Source organism: Podarcis vaucheri (genome assembly GCF_965113315.1).
Source record: "Podarcis vaucheri genome assembly, chromosome: 2".
Lineage (NCBI taxonomy): Eukaryota > Metazoa > Chordata > Lepidosauria > Squamata > Lacertidae > Podarcis > Podarcis vaucheri.
In genome coordinates, this window is record NC_138760.1 from 52,838,411 (window position 1) to 52,852,690 (window position 14,280).

Here is a 14,280-nt window from a genome sequence, read left to right on the forward strand (position 1 = left end):
ATCCCTCCTTTTAAGGTATTTGTATCAGTGTTTATTGATACAAGGATAATACAAACTGCAAACCAATGAAAACAAGCTCATATATTAAACAACTAGAGCTGTAATCCTAACCATGTCTACTCAAAAGCAAGTCCCATTTAGTCCCATGGTGCTTGTTCCTAGGTCTATGGGCTTAGGATTGCGGCCTGTTATAATAGAGACATCTGTTATAAGAGAGACGTCTTACTTTGAGAGACGGCTTGGTGTTCCTCGCTGTTCATTGATTTGTTTGATTCTTTGTTTGACTCTGATACATATAAATGTAACGGTAAAGGGACCCCTGACCATTAGTTCCAGTCGTGACCGACTCTGGGGTTACGGCGCTCATCTCGATTTATTGGCCGAGGGAGCTTCCGGGTCATGTGGCCAGCATGAATAAGCTGCTTCTGGTGAACCAGAGCAGCGCATGGAAACGCCATTTACCTTCCCGCCGGAGCGGTACCTATTTATCTACTTGCACTTTGACGTGCTTTCAAACTGCTAGGTTGGCAGGAGCAGGGACCGAGCAACGGGAGCTCACCCCATCACAGGGATTCGAACCGCCGACCTTCTGATCGGCAAGTCCTAGGCTCTGTGGTTTAACTCACAGCGCCACCCGCATCCCTATAACAACCCGCATCCCTATATTTTGTGAGATGTGTTCTATGATATATACATCATATTGAAGTGGCTTATTCGTATATTTTGAATGATATCATAACCGATTATATATTCACTAACAGTTATTAGCCAGCGTGTTGTATTTGCATTTTTTTAGATTGTTGTAATAGTAGCGACTATAAACATGAAGCCAGCATAAAATTGTTAATAAAACCTAAGCAGAACAAAAATTACAGATTTATGTATCTATTGTTATTTTTAGCACTGGTCTTCTTCTGTCACAATGAATTTATGAATGCATGACTTAAAGTTCTTGCCATAAGGTTGCACACTTGCATTTGGTTCTCTCATAATGATGGTACACTCACAAGCACCTTGGGAGCATATGGGACTGCCGGCAGTTGCAGCAAGCAGTGCTTACTGAAGCGACTTATTTGTGTGTCTGCATGGGTCAGTTGATATTCAAAAGTGGATCCCAACACAAATATCCTGGGAGTGCCCATGGCGCTTGAAGCAGGGGTTGCACTCACGCCAAAGTGCTATTTCTGCAAACTGGTCTTGCCAGGCATGCTTGTAGCTACTGCCGGTGTGATTTCCCCACTGTGGGGCTGGCAGCTGAAAAAGGTGCTGCTGCAATTATGGAAATCGTTATCTGTGTAATGCAGAAATTGCAAGGGAAGGAAAATTATATACGTACCTCAAGGTCATGCATTTCTCTCAACATTTGTTTTCATTGGTATTTGAATGTTATGAAGATGTCCATTGCTGCTTTTTTTTTTCCTGCAGGGAGGTGCACAAATTAGCCTCGCTGAGACTTGCAAATCTGGAGAGAGGTCAACGCGTTGGTATAACCTCCTTAGCTATAAATACCTGCAGGCGCAAAGTAAAAATAAGCAAGATGATGTCTGTTCCAAACTACCCTGCACTGAAAAAATGGTAATAACTTATGAATGAAGATGTTTTGCAGAAGCCACACTAGGATAGACGACAAAACCTCAGATTTGTGGGTCTAAAATATACCACATTTTCCCATGTATAACGGGTTTTGTTTTCAAAAAAATAGTTTAAAAATTGGGGGTCATCTTATACACAGAACATGGGCATCTGGGGGGGGGATTTTTAAAATATTTAAGCAAATGTCTGGGACTTTGGCTTGGGCAGGCTAAGGCAGTCCCTCCTGCCACCGTCCCCTCCTTCTCCTTTCCCTGCTGGCTGCGCACTGGCAGTTAGCTCACCTCCTGCAGCCACTCTTATCTCTACCACCAGAGGGAGAGCAGCCACTGCCGAGAGCTGCCTCCGCTACCTCTCCTCACCCTTCTTTCCTTTTCTCTCTCTCCCTCAAACCCCCGCCCCGCCCTCGGGCCGCTCCACGCCTTCCTCGGCTTGGTTTGTTTGACTGCATGGCCTGGCACAGAGTGGGCCTTGGCATCCTGCTTGGGAGCTTCTTGCCCATCACTTCTCCACAGCCACCGAAGGGGAGCTGCTGCCTTTACTTCTGCACCACTGCATGTACCTCACGCTGGAAATTTTGAGGACACTCAGCCAAAAACCGTATCAACAACTTTCTGCCGCCACCTCCGATCGTCCAGATTTTCACTTCTGTTTTAGGGTTTTGTTTTCTTAATTTTGGGTTCAAAAAAATAGGGATCATCTTATACACTAGGGCGTCTTACACACAGAAAAATATGGTAACTCCTCTCAGAAAATGTGAAGCTTTTGTTTTTCGCTAAACTGTGTACTTAGCTGGCAGAATACTATTCTCTGGGTTTCAGTAATGATAGCTTCTGTTGAAACTAAATGGACATTAAGAAATAACAATGTCATTAACTCATTCCCCACAGGACTCTGTATCTGCACTGCTGGAACAGACCGCTGTTGAACTCGAAGCTGTAGAGAAAAAGCTAGAAGAAAGCAGGAGCACTTTACTTACTAGTGAGAACTGGTAAGTGATATGAAGCTGTTGTATTACAACACTGCAGTGCTGTAGTTTCTGTGGGCTTTTATGGTAATAGTAAAAAGGAAAGAGTTAAATTTACCGGAGACAACGTGTAGTCAAAAGGTTTTGTCACTATTGTGGTAGCAATTTTGCCCATACCCTTCCCTGAATTCCCCATATTTCTCTCTAACCATTTTTCATTTTTCAGAAATGAAGGAGATAACAAGGTTAAAAGTTAAATTCTTAACTTTTAGAAGTCAACCTTTACACTTCTAATTTTTGAAGAAACTGTATTTTATATTTTTACCTAAATTGAATGCATAGGCTCTAGTTTATTCCATTATTAGTGTGTCACAACAGAGTGTAGCCTAATCAGTTTAATTTGTTTAAATTAGTTAGATAAAAAAACTGCTAAGGTGTTCCCAGAAATGCTGAAGCTGTGCTTTAAGTAAGTTCAAAAAAGAATCTCTGTGCTTGCCCTTTTGAGCCAGATTGTGTCTGATGATCACTTTATTCATACGTATAAGGCAAGTGAAATACTCATTCTAAATGTTCTGTTTATAACCTTTTGGGCTTGGGCTAAGCCCAACTCATCTTATACGTACCTTTTGTTGCATATTGACATGGAAGCGCACAACATTTGTATTAAACTGTGTGAATACAAATACAAACTGTGAATACACTTCACTAGTATAGTGAAGTGTATTCACAGTTGGTGACTCATATCCCTGATGACTATATTCTATGCAACCTAGATGACTAATGTGATAAGTCCTAGTACAAACAGTACAGCTTGCTGCATGCAGTGACACCATGTGGAAGGATGGTTTGGGGTTTCTCTTCCTGGGTAGTAGTTCTGAGTTGTTGTTTTTAGGACCTCACAAAGGATGAATGAGGTATGGTGTGGAATGTGGTGTATCACACTGATAAGCCCAAATTTATTCTCCCTTTAACTAGTAGCGTGCTCATGCCACTGTATTATATAGCATTGCGGTGCATCTCATAGTGCTGTAGAAATTATGCTCACTTTGTCTGAGAATACTGTTAGCTTTGCCAAAGCTCTTACGGTTGGTGTTCCAAGGGTGCTTTGCCTATTCACAGTGAAGTTTTGTTATGTAACAGGCAAGATGAAGAAGATGCTGAGCAAGATGGCAACAGTGAAAATGAAGAAGAAGAAGGAGGAGGAGAGTTTTATAGTGGAAGGGCAATATGGGAAACAGAAGAGACCACATCCTTGTCACTGGCTGAGTCAGCAGCCATCAAGGTAAAGAAAGCACAAGGAACGCAGAGTCCTATGTAAGCAGGTGATTAGAAGGACAAGCTGACTTAAGCACTATGTTATTGCTGCAGTGCCCTTGTTTCACCTCTAACATGATGGAATTGAGCTTTTTCGTTTTCCATTTGCTTGTGAATTGTTTGCTAGGCTTCACACAGCACATGCTTAGTTGTGAATGCATCAGGGAAATAGTAGAATACAAGCATTTGGCATACAGAAGGTAAGAAGGGAGGAAGCGAGAGACATTCAGTATTGGGTCTGATGTTTATTTTGTTTTGTTTTTCACTGTAGCCTGCAAACATTATTGCCAAGTGAGTTAAGTAGCTTCTGTAGCACTCTTACTGTAGGGTGAAACTTCACATTCCGAACTAGTTGAAAGTCCCTGATTTGTTGTTAGAAGAGAATCATGTAAGTCTTCAGTAATGAGATTAGGTGAATCAGGCCAGCAAACTCTGCCCAGATATATTGCTGTCAAAGAATGCAGTATACCTGTATGACCTTGGCAGCACAAACAAATATTTGCATAGGCAAACCAGGTTACGTTCATGCTTCCATGCACAGTTATCTGTTTTCTCAAGCAAATCTAGGAAGTTGTTGAACAGGCTTATATTTCTATGTTAGCAGTTTTACAAGGAGAGCTCCTGGATTCTGTTTCTCCTGTCATTTCCTTTTGGCACCCTGCCCCCTCAGCTTCCAGCCAGTACTAATTTCTTACATAAAATTGTATTTACAAATTTTATAGTCCATAATTCCAACACAGAACCCAGGGCACTTGAGACACTGAAATGAATGAGCTTAGCCTTAAATATGTTTAACCTGTGCTGGATTTTAACTTTCATGTTTTCTCTCTCTTGTTATGGTATGTGTCTGTACTGTGGTGTTTTTAGAAGTGCTGATTCTAAATTAAAACTTGATGGTAGTGATTCATGTCTGAAATGCACTATAATATTATTCTGCCCTATATATATTGTAGGTGGATAAAGAGACCAACACAGAGAGTCTTGCACAATCTTCTGCAGTAGTTCGTCCAAAAGATAAAAGAACTTCTAACCCTCTACGAACTCCTTTTGTTAGAGGCAGCACTATTATCCGTTCCAAAACCTTTTCTCCAGGACCACAGAGCCAGTATGTGTGTCGGGTAAGAGAGCATATACCCTCTTTCTGTAAAAGGTAGATGAAAATGTCACTAAGACGCTCAGATAAATTGACGTCTGAAATCTAATATTAAATGCCATGGCCTACAAGTACGGTAATTAAAGCAAAAGTTGCAAACTGCAAGCCATGATTCAGAGGACAGCCAGTCACCCTACCCACACGTACATATGGAATTGTTGGAAGGCACATCCATAGAAACTCCAGTTGTGCTTTCAATTCTCTCAAATGCAAAAAAAGTGTGAGGATTTGGCGCAACCACTGTTTAAAGTTGAAATCTGTAAGAAAAAATAGTGAACATGTGCCTCTCCTGCTTTCTTTTTCAGATCCCCCACTTTTTGAATGTGGGAGAATTTAAACAACAGTGGTGTGTTCTTTTAGGGAGCTTCAGAAATCCCTTAACACTTAGTGGTTGTTTCATCTATCTGGATTGCATCCTATATTAATGCATTTTAAAATACATGTTTTCATTAAAAATTACCAATATAGGCAGTCAAGGAAATAGATTCATAAGCGCATCATTTAGTTTGTTCATTTCGCTTACTCAGATTTAAAGAAATACATCATAAAACTGTCTCCTACTTGTATTTATTTATTTGACTTATTTATATGGTGCCCTTTAATTACAACAAATAGTGAAGTGATTCACAACATGATAGAACATTTAATAAGATCTGAAAAACATATAGAACTACATATACTACCAAGCAATAAAACTGGTAGTATATAACTATTTCTGTTAGGTCAGTATCTGCCTAAAGTGACTATATGGATTATAGTAAATAAGTTATGGGTATATCTTATGTCTGATCACCCTTCCAAACTAAGGGAAACTTGCATGTATACTATTGGCTCTTCTTTCAGCAGGAGTTAGATCAGTTCAATTTTGTAGTCATACCTGTTTGGTTTGTCACTTTTTGACAGCAGAGCAGCTTTTCATCTAAACATTAACAGAAGAATATTTTGTGTACATCCAGCAGTAGCAATGTGTGCACTCATAGAGGTTCAAATATGCAAGGATTGTTTTGTTCTCTTCCATGAGCTGGAAAATGTTTACATCAGCGAAGAGATCACAATTTCAGGTCATTTTCCAGTTCTGAGTCCCATGGGATTTTGTCTTCTTTCACGAGAGTCTTCCCAGAGTTTTGAACCATGTCCAATTTCTGTAGTTTTTATCTCAGTAGGTGTAGGGCTCCTTTGAGAGTATGGGTGGGATATAAATTTACTTAATTATATAAATAGTTCGTTGCATGTGATGGCTGTCCATCAAAAGATAGCAGTTGACTCAATTATACTTACCATAGAATTTCTCAAGAGTTACCTGTGTTATGACACATAGGCTGAACTATAATCTCACCCCCAAAGCTTGCTTCCTATATTCTTCCCTCTCTCTCTAGAACTGGAAAAGAAGCTAGGGGACAAATATCCTTAAGTGTTTTTTATTTTATTTTAAATCACTTGACCCTGAATTAGATTCTTTATTACTGTGTTGCTGTTTCTTAAAAACTTAGCATATAGACTCACTGGCCAATATACTTAAGAACAGACCTCTGCCAATTTTATCCTGACATAATAATGAGTAAAGTGTTTTCAAACAGTGTGACCTTTGCATAGAGAAGGGTGGAGGTGAGAGGGAGAATGTAAATTTGAAAATGAAAACTATTGTGACTTCAACTAGGTACGATATGGCTGAATATGTCCAGTCCATCTGTTACGTATGCTCCAAGTTCACCTCTTTGATTAAATGTTTATTCATAATTAATTAGTTCCAGAAGACAGGATCAGGCGGGACTATAAATAACCTCTCTCTTTAACTTCAGTCTGTGAAGCAAACAAGGAAAACACTGTCAGGAAGGTCCTTTCATTGACGCATGGGCTCACTCTGCTGAGGAACGAGGTGTTCCTTCTGCACATCAAGGCTGCCTATTGCTGTGATGAAGCACAACAGGGTCTGATACACTTATTGCTTCCCAATTCAGACACTGTTAGGCTCACCAGCTATCAATTTTCCTTTTGATTTAGCTGCAAGTTGAACTCTCGGCACTAGGCTAAACCTCTAAATTGCATCATCTTGTTTTTTAAGACAGGCCTTTGGGCAACAGGCCATGGAACAAATAGCACATGACAGGGGGCATTCAGGCATGGCAAGATAGATGGATGGCTCAGTGCAGTGAACAGGAGATGCACTAAAGGGTTTTCCAGATTTTGCTCCATTTACTTACCCTGAATGGAATGTATTGGGGCTTCCAAAAATATAACAACACTTTTTTTTAAAAAAAAATTAAAGTACTGTTTGTGTGATAGTAGATGCCTCAAGGAGGGAGAAGGAGTATAAAACTGCTTCCTTTGTTGCCAGATCACTGCATGTAGTGAGTGCCTTGAATATGCAATTGGAAGGAGTATCCCAAGAGCAAAGGAACATTGTCTGAGTTCAGGATACTGCTGTCACGCTTCTGCTGCTCTAAACAAACTGGGGACATTCAAATATATATATATTTTTTTTGTGAGGCAGATTTTATTTCAGTAATACGGATAAGTAGGTCTTTTGCTTTCTATTACCCTGATCCTTAATATCTTGTGTCAACATGTTTGGCTGCAGAACCCATTGCAGAACTCACTTTTCATCTTCTATTGCATTCAAGAAGAGTAGCAGTTGGTATAAACCCTCCTTAACAAATTATTTCCCAATGCAAGTCTTAGAGGCTGCGCTGTTTTAAGATTCTAATCCCACCTCAACACAACCGTATCTTGGCAACATAAAAACTACTTTATATTGTCTGGCCATTGGTCCATCTAATTCAGTATTGTCTATTCTGACTGGAAGCAGGTTTCAGACAGGAGTCTTTCTACAGCCCTGCCTGGAGATGCCAGGGATTGAGGCTAGGACTTTCTCTATAGAAAGTATGTTCTGTCCTTCTCCGCTGTATCCACTTCCTGTGTAGCCACCTCTCCTTAGATGAACAACTTTTCTATCTCAGTGCCTTTGTTCATTTCTCTTTTTCAGCTTAATCGTAGTGATAGTGATAGTTCAACACTATCCAAGAAACCACCCTTTGTTCGAAATGCTGTGGAGAGGCGAAGTGTCAGGATGAAAAGGGTAAAAATATATAAATCTTACATGCTGTTTTCTTTTATTGAGTTGTTGAGCTGTATACATTTTTCACAAGCTAGCCTAGTTTCTTTTAAAATAACGATTAGATAAACTGTTCTTTGTGTGCCCTGTTCCAGTTTTGCATATTAACATCAACAGCTCTTGATGTTATTGAAGGTTTGTGTTTTGCGGTTTCCATTAATGTGTCAAAGAGAAATTATATTGTGGAGCATTTGGCATGTAGTTCTGAATAATTTTTGAAGCTGTCATAGTTTCAGAATGTCTGAAGCATTTCTCATAAAGATATCGGGATGCATCCCAATGCTGCAACTGCCCTGGTGCAGGAGACTTCTGTGCATGCAACAGAACTTCCACTTCCTCACTTCCCCCCTCTTTGCACTCTCAGAATCAGCTCTGAGGAACTGGGAGACCTTCTGGAGCATATTTTGGAGGCGCATGGGGAAAGAGCAGATGGAATTCCTGTTGCACTGGATGCAAACCATTATTTTCAGTTAGGTGTCAGCAACCATTAGTATTTCAAGTCTCTAAGCATGACAAAGTGTATCGAAGGATATCACAGTTCAGCATTATAATAAATATTTTGTCATTGTTGTTCAGTCTTCTGTTAGATCCACTGGAGGTGAGCGTCTAATCCGTACCTCACTGGATCTGGAATTGGACTTGCAGGCTTCAAAGACCTGGCACAACCAGCTGGTTCAAGAGATCTCTGTCCTCAAGCAGCTGAAGGAACAGCTAGAGCAAGCTCAAAGTCAGGGGGAAAAGGAACTACCCCGTTGCATAGACAAAGATGAACAATTTCAGATGTTGATGAGACTAGTAGAGAAACAGGCAAGTTATTCTTCGACTACAGAATGCTTTTTCATTATCAATTAAATTTTCAAAAGGGAATAGGCTTCAATTATGTTTTACTCAGCGTAGGCCCATTGTGATTAATGAACATGACAAAGTTAGGTCCGTTGATTACAATGGGCCCACTCTGACTAAACTGTAGCTGAATACCACCCTTGATGTGTTTTAAAAAGTTCTCCTTTTGGTAGTGAAACCTGCTGGAATCTTTGAGGTACTTTTTCAGTACTTGTCATTTTAGTGGGATTTAAAACAGGTTTCAGTGGGTCTAGTCAGAATTGTCTTGTCTTCCCCTCTTCAGCCCCATCTCAAAGAAATGTATGGCATGGTGAAATACCATGATATCATCTGCACCTGATTGTCCAAAATCTCTCTGTCTCTGGGAGTGTATATGAACCAAACAGAGTTATACTGAAGGGTTGGGTACGTTGGCCCCCACCAAGGGTGCAGGCCTAGGGGCCGGGGCAAGACTCACACCTCTCTACTCTGACTTGGAGTGGAGGCCATCCTTGCCAAGGGTTTAAGGAACAGGGGAAGTGCTGATACAGCTCCTTGCCAAGGGCACCGGGGAACCCCTGGAACCAAAGATGTACGCAGCCTCTGATGAGGTTCTCTGTCTGAAGGCATAAGGTTGTAATTCAAAGGGAGGAAGACCTGAATATGGTCAAGCGAGCTCATCCAACACTCTGCTGGGCTTACAATTGGTAGGGTGGAAGCAAGGGTGGAGCCATGGATTTCTCTCTCTCATTTTTTTCTTGGTTGAGTACGCAGTGGGATTTTCCCCATTGGAAACAATGGAAATCATTGGCTTGCTTTATGAACCATTTCTCTGGAATGGATTACATTTGCATAGTGGGACCTGCATGCATTTATTCAAGAATTTCTGTACTGCTCTATCATGAATTATCTGGGCGGTTTATAGCAATACAAAGACATTTTTAAAAATAGAGCTATCATTAAAGTGACTGGCTACTCTTTTTTAAAAAAAACAACAACCCCTGTTGTCATAAAAGGGTTTTTAAGAGGCACCTGAAAGTCAAATGTGAGGATTCCTGCCAAATCTCTGCTCAGAGATTGTTGACAGCATGGGACTTGCAACACTAAATGCCTAACTTCTGGAGGATGCTAGTCAGGCTTCAGTAATTTGGGACAGTAGGTTCATTACAAGCAAAATTGGCAAGTCAGTAACTCAAAACATCAAAAAGCTTTTAAATTCCAGCTAAAACATCTTTAAAAAATACCTGTTTGCAAAACCAGATCAAAAAAGTATATGAGGAGACACATACTTTCCCTCTTATCTACCTCTGTATTTGTTCATATGAATGGAATTGTAGGATTGATGTTAACTCACAGGACCGTGTGCAGCAGGTGCAAGTGGCCAGAGGTAAGGAGGCTTTTTCTAGGCACATTGGTAGGAACAATAGTGCCCATGAAATCACTCTCCCATTCTCGATTCTTTTACAGCTTTGGTGGTTTATGGCTCAAAATAAATCAGTCCCACCTGAATGCCCTATGTTGGACATGGAAATGAAGTGTTTTGTTTTACACAGAGGATGCCAGATTAGAAAAGAACCTATTGTGCCTTTATTTAAATTAATGGCTTCATTCCTCATCACTTAGGTGGAAAAAGTCGAATGTAAGTGCGAGCTCAAAGCTAATAAAATGATGAGAGCAGCTGCTAAAGATGTGCATAGGCTACGAGGCCAGAGTCGAAAGGAGCCTTTAGAGGTGCAGTCATTCAGGTAGGAAAATGCATTGCAGATTTTGCTCAAATGCATGGATTACCCCTTTCATGTAGCTTCACTAACCAGCACCGTAAAAACCTTTGGCTGTAGAAACAAAGTAGTCATGCTCATATCATGGTCCTCTTCTGATAATGAGTCACAACCTTGCATGGTGTTTTCTGAAAACAGACTCCTATTATGATGTCCTTATCTGGCAGTGACACAATACTGTCTTACTTGTCAGATCCCTTTGTTTTTAAATGAATGACCTACCTATAACATTCTGTAGCATGCTTATCAAATAGAAAACAGTGTGGGATTTGATAAAATGCCTTTTGTGGTAGCTATAGTTCAGTAAGATTTATTGTATTGAAATCTTTTGGCTTTGTTCACACTGAATGACTATTTCAAAAGTGTTTTGGAAGTCTTACTGTAGGGCTTCTGTGAAGTTGTACAAGACAAGGCATACATAGATTTTTTATTTTCTGACTGTTGAATAGTGAAGTCTTATTTTTTACTTTCATTAACAATTGATGTTTGTGTTTTGTAGAGAGAAAATGGCATTTTTCACACGGCCGAGGATAAACATTCCTGCTCTCTCTGTGGATGATGTTTAATGTCTATTTAAGTATTTCTTTTCAAACCACTTCAGAAAAGTATAATTTTTGTTTCACTGAAGTTTATTTATGTGGTATTACAAAGGTACCAAGTCATTTGTATGTTGCAGCTCCATGTCCAGATTTTTAGCTTTCTCCTTGTCATTGCAAACCCCACCATTAAAATGACTTGATTATATAGTTTGTATATTTAGCAATGTATTTTTGGGAAAGATTTTTTAAATACGAACAAATTCAGCTCAACATTTTTGTTTTAATAAATTCCATTTAGATGTTTTGTACAGCTCTACTTTTTTTAAAAGAGGTTTTACCACAATAAATTTGAATCTGAGACAGCAAGAATTCTTTGATTCTTAAATATACCCCAGTTCTTATAGCTTTTGCTAATTTAAATATTTTTGTATCCAACAGAAGAGGAAATAAGTTTTTTTTTAACGAGCTGTAAATGAGTGCTCTGTGAGCTATGAAACACTTCAATTTCTTTCCAAGTCATAAAAATGGGTGTGGAGTTCAAGATATCTACTGCACTTTAATTTGGAGATTGTTACTTCAGCTCATTATGTACTTGACCTAGAAAAAGTTCCAAAGCTCAGTGAACCCATTTCTGTATAGGGAGAGAGCTACATGGAACATATGCCCCTGTGAAACTTTGATGGCTCAGTGTTTTGCTGAACAAAGAAAATAGAATCATGACCAACTAGCAGTCAAAAATAATTCCATCTTTTAAGGAAAATGACACTTGGTTTTTTATTTTATTTTATATTTCAATTTGGTTTAAGCAAGCAAAGAAATGCTCATGAAATCCTAACATCTGATAAAGAGCTTTTACAAACAAAATTTCTACCAAAATTTTCTATTAAATTCTAAGCAGTCTTTTGTAGGTTTTTTTTTTTAATCTAATCTCCCTTATTTTATTGATTGGAATAACTGATTTGGAGTGGGTTGCCTCTTGCTACTTTTGAAAACAGCTACTAAACAAAATACAATGAAGCCTTGTCTAGAAATACTGTAACCATGTCTAAAAGCCATAGTTTACCATATTGTTGTTAGTATTTGTGTATATATTTTTCCCAGCTTGTTCACTTTGGTTGGTAATGTGTTTATCTTGACTTGCGTGCACACACAAGCATTCTCTTGCTTACACTCTCACCTTTGCCTGTGTGTATACACACACACACACACACACACACGGGGGGGGGGCATATATGCACGTATGCACAGACCATTCAGGCAGTATATTCTGGAGAAAGCTTTCAGCCTAGTGTGAGTCCTATATCCAGGCCTTATTCTGCTCCCTGTCACTGTGAGGTGTGGGAACAAATTGTGGTACATATACTGCTTTTGAACATTAGTATATTGATGAACACTCAACTTTCAAAAATCACAGACATAAATTATTTCAGGATACCATGTGTGAATAAACGAGAAGGAGGTGTGTGTGAGAGCTTTAAACTCAAACCATGTTGAATTATTTGGAATGTAATACCAGAACAGGTTCACACACTTTCTCCATCCTCCACCAGCACCACTCCCCCTCCCATTTCTCTACCTGCTGCCAACACAAGAATGAGAACAATGGGGATAGGAATACAAAGGCCTTAAAGGTCCACAAGCCAAGATGCGCCTTCATGAGTAAAGTTGATGAGTGGTTTAAAACTGGAAGTCTCTTGAGATGTACATAGTTCTTTTTCATGTATAAAAACACTTTAATAGGCAAGCACTAAATGATTGACTTTATATCTATTTTAAATTTTTGTCAGGATTAACAGATTAAAATTGCTATAGAAATTTATATACCTAATCTCTGTCTCTTTTTCTGACTGTGTAAATGATGTTTCTGAACTGTATCAGTGCCTGCTGCCGAAGGTATAGATCTTTAAGACATGTTTCAAGCCACACTTTGAGTTGGGGAAGAAAGATGCTTCTCAGGGACCAAGAAGCTGTGTAGGCCTTTGTTGTGTATAAAATTTTAAAATACAATTTGTGGATTATTTTTCTTTATCAATTTTGTTTTCATTGGATGCTTGCTAGAAATGGATATACAGTGGTACCTCGGGATGCGAACAGGATCCATTCCGAAGCCCCGTTCGCATCCTGAAGCAAACGTAACAAGCGACGGCGCGTCTGCGCTTGCGCAGGTAGCGTTTTGCCACTTCCACGCATGCGCATGACGTCATTTTTAGCGTCTGTGCATGCGCAAGCGGCAAAACCAGGAAGTAACGTGCTCTGTTACTTCTGGGTTGCCGTGGAGTGCAATTCAAACACGCTCAACCCGAAGCACATTCAACCCGAGGCATGACTGTACTTATTTCCTTTAAGCACGTCATCCTGGAGATTTTTTTCCATTGCTATAATAGTTCCCAGAGCATGTCAAAATATTTTCCAAATTGCATGCTGATTTGTTTTTGATGTTTTATTGAGCTTAAAGGCCATGAAGAGTCAATTTAGAATTCCATCACTGTAAAGAAAGAGGGCAACAATATCTGGTAATTACATTGCATGCTGTTACCTCATTGGGTCAAGTATTCACTCCGAAAAGGGAACTGGACCATCATCTCAGTAGAGAGCTTCACAGCTGGATAATAATAGAAAGGCAAATGGGCTTATGGGTACATCTTACCAGAGGGGATAGTACTGGATGTGGCTTTGACTCGATGAAGAAAATATTTTTATGTGTTCAACTCTATAGATTCTAGTAGTGACTACGAGATCCTTGCAGTTCATGGAGTCGTTAATCGGAAAATGCTTCTGTGTGTGAAGCTATACCACAGCATATTTTGCATATAAAGGGGCACTTTAAAATATAGACCGGGAAGTGAAGTTATGTCCTCGAATTTGAAAAGGAACTAGTGACCATTAACAAAAACTGGGGTTGTGGGTTTGAATCCTGGTATTCCAAGTCCCAACACACTATAACCACTACACCACACTGCTTCTTTAGACACTAATCTGAGCCAGCAATATATATAGCACGCTTG

General features: G+C 39.6%; 1 protein-coding gene and 1 long non-coding RNA gene across 3 annotated transcripts in view; both read left to right on the forward strand.

The window, feature by feature from the left end:
- The window catches only part of WWC1 (WW and C2 domain containing 1), a 77,924-nt gene extending 64,830 nt beyond the window's left edge, over positions 1 to 13,094 (forward strand). For both annotated transcript variants that reach the window (XM_082213010.1, XM_082213009.1), the window contains 8 exons: positions 1,426 to 1,575; positions 2,481 to 2,581; positions 3,698 to 3,839; positions 4,825 to 4,989; positions 8,008 to 8,100; positions 8,713 to 8,943; positions 10,582 to 10,703; positions 11,236 to 13,094. In XM_082213010.1, coding sequence (XP_082069136.1) covers positions 1,426 to 1,575; positions 2,481 to 2,581; positions 3,698 to 3,839; positions 4,825 to 4,989; positions 8,008 to 8,100; positions 8,713 to 8,943; positions 10,582 to 10,703; positions 11,236 to 11,302 — 1,071 coding nt within the window. In that variant the 3' untranslated portion in view covers positions 11,303 to 13,094. The remainder of the gene's footprint in view (positions 1 to 1,425; positions 1,576 to 2,480; positions 2,582 to 3,697; positions 3,840 to 4,824; positions 4,990 to 8,007; positions 8,101 to 8,712; positions 8,944 to 10,581; positions 10,704 to 11,235) is intronic.
- Positions 5,003 to 7,272, forward strand: LOC309526823. The gene is made up of 2 exons (XR_014216961.1): positions 5,003 to 5,982; positions 6,277 to 7,272. It is a non-coding gene; the product is annotated as an uncharacterized lncRNA (long non-coding RNA).
- Positions 13,095 to 14,280: the final 1,186 nt, after the last annotated feature.